This window comes from Anolis carolinensis, unplaced genomic scaffold, assembly GCF_035594765.1.
Source record: "Anolis carolinensis isolate JA03-04 unplaced genomic scaffold, rAnoCar3.1.pri scaffold_15, whole genome shotgun sequence".
Lineage (NCBI taxonomy): Eukaryota > Metazoa > Chordata > Lepidosauria > Squamata > Dactyloidae > Anolis > Anolis carolinensis.
This window is the reverse complement of record NW_026943826.1, coordinates 13,016,325-13,023,824: the sequence shown is the minus strand read 5'-3', so window position 1 is coordinate 13,023,824 and position 7,500 is coordinate 13,016,325. Positions and strand designations below refer to the sequence as shown.

Sequence of the window (7,500 nt, the reverse complement as noted above, 5' to 3'; positions counted from 1 at the left end):
AGCCAATTAAACATCAAATTAGGTTATGATTTTACAAATTAAGCACCAAAACATCATGTGATACAACAAATTTGACAGAAAAAGTAGTTCAATACACAGTAATGTTATGTTGTAATTACTGTATTTACGAATTTAGCACCAAAATATCACGATGCATTGAAAACATTGACTACAAAAATGCGTTGGATAATCCAGAATGTTGGATAAGCGAGTGTTGGATAAGTGAGACTCTACTGTAATAATAATAATAATAATAATAATAATAATAATAATAATAATAATAATAATAAATATAGCCTCCTCCCAGCCTTTGGACCAAGCCCAGGAGGCAGGGACGGAGCCCGCACGGGGGTTGCCTAGCAACCGTGCCAAACAACTTGCCCTGGACCACTTCTGCCAAGAGGCTGAGGATGCAGGAGAGAAACCTTCCTTTTCCCCCTCCTCCCGTGATGTATGTGCATGCATGATATATGTCGAGGAGGGGGAAAGCCCGTTGCCTCCCTCCCATTGGCTGCCATCCGTGCCGTCACATGCCGGGATGCAAGACAGACCGGGAGGCATTCGGGGTCCGGACCAGAAGCAGGCAACACGGCTGGCAACACGGCTGGCAACACGGCTTCGGCATGGCTTCCTTGGCCGGTGCCTTGCTTTTCCTCTCGGCATGGGTTATTGCCTGCCTCTCCGTCCCTCCCGGCAGCCAAGGTAAGGCTGAGAGAGTGTGCATGCATTCATCCATTTAGGGGATTTTTGCAAGGTTGGCTTATGGGTCTCCGTTATGCCGTCACTAACTTGCCTCGAGTTCAGGCAGGAAAGAATTCACATTGCTATTACTAAATAATAATAATAATAATAATAATAATAATAATAATAATAATAATAATGCCATAGTAATAGCAATGTGATTTCTTACCCGCCTGAACTCGAGGCAAGTTAGTGACGGCATAACGGAGACCCATAAGCAAACCTTGTAAAAATCCTATATTATTATTATTATTATTATTACACTATTATTACTCTATTATATTCTATTATTATACTATTGTATTATTATTATTATTATTATTATTATTATTATTATTATTTAGTAATAGCAATGTGAATTCTTCATATCATCATCATATTATATAATAATAGAATATAGTAATGATAATATTATAATAATACAATAATAATAATAATATAAGATTTTTGCAAGGTTTGCTTATGGGTCTCCGTTATGCCGTCACTAACTTGCCTCGAGTTCAGGCAGGAAAGAATTCACATTATTATTACTAAATAATAATAATAATAATTAATAATAATAATATAGTATAATAATAATAGAATATAATAGGGTAATAATAGTGTAATAATAATAATAATAATAATATAGGATTTTTGCAAGGTTTGCTTATGGGTCTCCGGTATGCCGTCACTAACTTACCTCGAGTTCAGGCAGGTAAGAATTCACATTGCTATTACTATGGCATTATTATTATTATTATTATTATTATTATTATTATTATTATTATCATCATCATCATATTATATAATAATACAATATAGTAATGATAATATTATAATAATACAATAATAATAATAATATAAGATTTTTGCAAGGTTTGCTTATGGGTCTCCATTATGCCGTCACTAACTTGCCTCGAGTTCAGGCAGGAAAGAATTCACATTATTATTACTAAATAATAATAATAATAATAATAATAATAATAATAATAATAATAATAATAATACAATAGTATAATAATAGAATATAATAGAGTAATAATAGTGTAATAATAATAATAATAATAATAATAATAATAATATAGGATTTTTGCAAGGTTTGCTTATGGGTCTCCGTTATGCCGTCACTAACTTGCCTCAAGTTCAGGCAGGTAAGAATTCACATTGCTATTACTATGGCATTATTATTATTATTATTATTATTATTGTCATATTATATAATAATACAATATAGTAATGATAATATTATAATAATACAATAATACAATAATAATAATAATATAAGATTTTTGCAATGTTTGTTTATGGATCTCCATTATGCCATCACTAACTTGCCTCGAGTTGAGGCGGGTAAGAAATCACATTGCTATTACTATGGATATATTATTATTATTATTATTATTATTATTATTATTATTATTATTATTATCATCATCATCATCATCATCATCATCATCATATTAAATAATAATACAATATATTAATGATAATACTATAATAATACAATAATCATATAATACAATAATAATAATAATAATATAGGATTTTTGCAATGTTTGTTTATGGATCTCCGTTATGCCGTCACTAAAGTAATGATAATACTATAATAATATAATAATGATATAATACAATAATAATAATAATATAAGATTTTTGCAATGTTTGCTTATGGGTCTCCGTTATGCCGTCACTAACTTGCCTCGAGTTGAGGCGGGTAAGAAATCACATTGCTATTACTATGGATATATTATTATTATTATCATATTATATAATAATAGAATATAGTAATAATAACAGAATAATAATACAATAATGATATGATACAATAATAATAATAATAATAATAATAATAATAATAATAAAGGATTTTTGTAATCTTTGCTTATGGGTCTTCGTTATGCCGTCACTAACTTTCCTCGAGTTCAGGCAGGTAAGAAAACACATTGCTATTACTATGGCTATATTATTATTATTATTATTATTATTATTATTATTATTATTATTATTATTATTATATAATAGAATAATACAATATAATAATAATAGAATAAGATAATAATAATAATGTAATAATAGAATGATATAATGATAATAGAATAATATAATATAATGATAATAGAATAATACAATAATAATAATGTAATAATGGTATAATAATAATAATATAGGATTTTTGCAAGGTTTGTTTACGGGTCTCCGTTATGCCGTCACTAACTTGCCTCGAGTTGAGGCGGGTAAGAAATCACATTGCTATTACTATGGATATATTATTATTATTATTATTATTATTATTATTATTATTATTATTATTATATAATAGAATAATACAATATAATAATAGAATATAATAATAATAATGTAATAATAGAATAATATATTATAATGATAATAGAATAATTGAAAAAATAATAATGTAATCATAGAAGGAGGATGAGACAGGCAGCTGCTGAGAGTGCTCCAGAGAGCTCTCAGCCACCACGTTCTCAGCATAGCGAGTAGCCCCATCCTTATGCCGGGAGGAGGGCGGGACACGTGGTAGCTGAGAGCGCTCCTGAGGGCTCTCGGCTGCTGTGTGCCTTCCTCCCCATCTTTTGGCATTCGGACACAACAGGAGGGCAAGACAGGAGGTGGCTGAGAAAGCTCTGGAGGGCTCTCAGCCACCACGTGCCTTCCTTGAGCTGTCCTCCCAGCATAGCGAGTAGCCCCATCCTTATGCCGGGAGGAGGGCGGGACACGCGGTAGCCGAGAGCGCTCCAGAGAGCTTTCCTCCCACATCTTTTCGGCGTAAGGACGTAGTAAGCCACCATGTCCTTATGTCAAGAGGTCAGGGGAAATTAGGCGGGCCTGAGGTAATCACCCAGAGGGCTGGTCTACACCGTCAAATTAATGCAGTTTGATACCGCTTGAAGTGCAACGTCTCCATGCTATGGAACCCTGGGAGTCGGAGTCGCATAAGACGTGTGAGTTGCACGACGGCGCCTCCCTTTTTTGTCATTTCGCCCATGTACGTCCGTAATAAAGGATGCAGAGGACCTCCGAGCAGAGGCAAACTCGGCAAATCCCATAATTAACTGGAGAAATTGGTTAATTAGTTTTAGAAATTAAGCAATTAAAGGGAATGCAGAAGGAGTGGAATGCAGAGCAGAGAGAGAAAACTATAGCCGCGCACAAGCAGAGGGAGGCCAACAAAGTGACAGAGGAACGAGCCTCTAAATTTTCCCCGTTACTTCTCACGAAACAATTACGAAGCTTCTGAGATTCGGATTACGAGTCGAAACGGGACCCCTCCGAATCTTAAACAAATTCCTAAAAATCAGTAGATGAACTAATGTTTCTGAAACTTGCCCTACTTGTGTTGTCTCATTCTGCAAAAATTCAAGGGGATAGCTCTTGTATTTGTAAAATCTTTAAAAAATTCTTAAAAATCAGTAGATGACCAAAATATTCCGAAACATGGCAGGCGTAAAGTTGTCAATGTTGCCTACAAGTGTGCCAAGATTCAGACTGATAGCCTTAAAGATGATAGAGAAATGAGCCTCCAAATCTTCCCCATGGCCACTAACGAAACAATTACAAAGTTTCGGAGATTCGAATTACGAGTCGAAATGGAACATCTCCGAATCTTAAACAAATTCCTTAAAATCAGTAGATGAACGGATATTTCTGAAACTTTTCAGGATTGATGCCCTGCTTATTTTGTCCCATTGTGCAAAAATTCAAGAGGGTATCACTTGTAACGATTTTTTTTAAAGAAAAATGTATTTGTAAAATATTTTGCAAAATTCCTAAAAACCAGTGGATGACCGAAACATTCCGAAACTTGGCAGGCTTAAAGTAGTAAATATTGAATATAAGTGTGTCAGGTTTCATCCCGATAGATGTAAAAATGATGGAGAAACGAACCTCAGAAAATCGTAAAAAGGGATGGCTGTGTGTGTGGCCAAATCTCAGCTAGACAAGACCGTCTTATGCCGGGATTTAGCCGCACAATCCGCCTAAGCTTCCCTTCCCTTCCTCGGCTTTGAAGGATATCCCACCTGCCCCTTGATCCGGCTCCGTTCAGTTTGCAAAGGTCAACAATACGTGGAAACGAGACGGGAAGCACGACGGAGGCCCGTTTCGCTGCCGGGCTTTGGGAACGACCCAAGTGCTTCCGATGCGTTAACGTGAACGGGTTCAATCTCCGCGGCAAAAGCATCGAGCGAAAAGGCAGCCTCGCGTTCTCTCCTTCTCGCTCCACTCCTGCTCTTTCCGATAAGAGGAAACGTGTGCCGAGATAACCATCAAAGCAACTTCAATTAACAAGCGACGTGGTGTCAGTGGAGAGACCCCCACTTACGTTATTAGATGTAATTTTTTTGTAATTCTTCCGTCGCAGTGGCTGTTGCATTCCGCATGCAGAAAACGGCCAGGAAGGCGTAGAAATTGTGTCTATACTTCAATTTGGGGAGGGGGGTTATCAACACCAGACCCTCTATTTCAATAGGATGGTGTCTTCCTGCCTGGTGAAAAGAAGACGGGTCTCTTCCGATTCTAGGATTCTCGGAGAGTCGTAAACGTGACCTTAGAGAAGATGCCGTTCTTAATTCTTGGGTTCGCTTCCAGTTGTAGGATTGCGATTTCTAAGTTACTCAAACTCATGGCATCCCCAAATTTCGGACTACGGCCGCAGATAACGGGGTCCGTGCCTGGCGAGCTCAAGCTAACAATGAATGGATTTCAACAACAACAAAACTTTATTTATACACCACTCGATCTCCCGGAAGGGACACATAGTAAACATACAAATACCACATAGAACATACAACAGCCCTGTAATAAAACATAAGCATAGGCATAATAATGATTAAAAACAAATATGCCCATTTAAAATATAAAAACAATTTCAGACTATTCCGTTGGATGATTCGACTACCAATGGACATAATTCCGGATGGGTCGAGACAGTTGGATTAGTCTTCTAGAATTGGTCATGGAAGCATAGAAATCATGCAAGTACTTCAATTTGGGGAGCGGGATTATCAACACCAGACCCTACATTTCAATGGGAGGCATGTACCCTCCCCTTATCCCTATTATTATTATTTGTTTAGATCCAGATATTGGGGATTCTTTGCCATATGTCAGCTAATCTAGATCAGTTGACCAATAATAATAATAATAATAATAATAATAATAATAATAATAATAATAATTTTATTTTTATACCCCGCCCCATCTCCCCGAAGGGACTCGGGTGGCTTACATGGGTCCAACAATAAAAACAAGACAAGAAAACCCATGAAACCAATAATCAGACCATAAAAGCAAGTCATAAAAACCACATAAGAAAGTCCGAACATCACTAAGCACTCTTAAGTATCGGAATCTCAGGGCATTAATCTCCAGGCCATATATTTATTTATTTATTTATTTATTTATTTCTATTATTTATACCCCGCCCTTCTCACCCGAGGGGACTCAGGGCGGCTTGCAAGTGGCAATTGATGCCGTTACACTGATATACAATAAACTAAAATGATTAAAACAGTTAAAACAGTCATAAAATAGTCATAAAATACAATATAGGAGAATAGGGCTGTGCAAAATAGTCGTTTCTGCCTCGTAGTTCGTATTATTTCGTAAGATTCACATACCAAGGCAATATTAAGAAACGCAATGGGTGGCCACGCAAAAAACTCAAGAATCGAAAACCTCACCTCTGACTTTTCGTTACTGTTCAATAAAACTCGTAAGTTTCCGAAAGTCACTTGGTGCGAAACCAAAGAGCCCATTCCATTTTAAGGTTGCCTATTGCAATTGGGAGGCAGACTGAGAAGCCTGGGAAATGTAGTTTGGGAAGGCGAGAAGTCAAAAGACCCGGCCCTAAACTACATTTCCCAGAATTCCACTCGCTTCCCCAGTGTCCGTCTGTAACAGCAATCAATTATTTGATTTGCAAAGAGGGCTGAGTAAGTACATCTTACTCAGGAAAATTCTTAAATTGGAGTTTTGTGCTATGGGTTGTGTATTGTATATAGAGACGTTCAAGGAGATAGCAGTTGTGGCATTTTGTGAAAACTGTAAAAAAATCCCCAAAAATCAGTCGATGTGCGAATATTTCTGAAACTTGGGAGGAATGGTGCCCTATTTATCTTGGGCCATTGTAGGTAAAATCAAGCAGATAGCTCTTGTATTTATTTTTTTAAAAAAAGAGGGTCATCCAGTCCAATCCATATTAGATAGGTAGATGGAAGGAAGGATGGATAGATAGATAGATAGATAGATAGATAGATAGATAGATAGAGATAAATAGATAATAGATATAGATAGATAGATAATAGATAGATAGATAGATATAGATAGATAGATAGATAGATAGATAGATAGATAGATAATAGATAGATAGAGATAGATAGATAGATAGATATAGATAGATAGATAATAGATAGATAGATAGATAGATATAAATAGATAGATAGATAGATAGATAATAGATATAGATAGATAGATAGATAGATAGATATAAATAGATAGATAGATAGATAGATAGATAATAGATATAGATAGATAGATAATAGATAGATAGATATAGATAGATAGATAATAGATAGAGATAGATAGATAGATAGATAGATATAGATAGATAGATAGATAGATAATAGATAGAGATAGATAGATAGATATAGATAGATAGATAATAGATAGATATAGATAGATAGATAGATAGATAGATAGATAGATAGATATAAATAGATAGATAGATAGATAGATAATAGATAGATATAGATAGATAGA

The 7,500-nt window shown here is 35.2% G+C and overlaps 1 protein-coding gene across 1 annotated transcript in view; it reads left to right on the top strand.

Annotated features, from left to right (window-relative positions):
• Window positions 1–419: 419 nt before the first annotated feature.
• The window catches only part of epha8 (EPH receptor A8), a 45,476-nt gene continuing 38,395 nt past the window's right edge, over window positions 420–7,500 (top strand). The window contains exon 1 of the mRNA XM_062965688.1: window positions 420–702. Coding sequence (XP_062821758.1) covers window positions 471–702 — 232 coding nt within the window. The 5' untranslated portion in view covers window positions 420–470. The remainder of the gene's footprint in view (window positions 703–7,500) is intronic.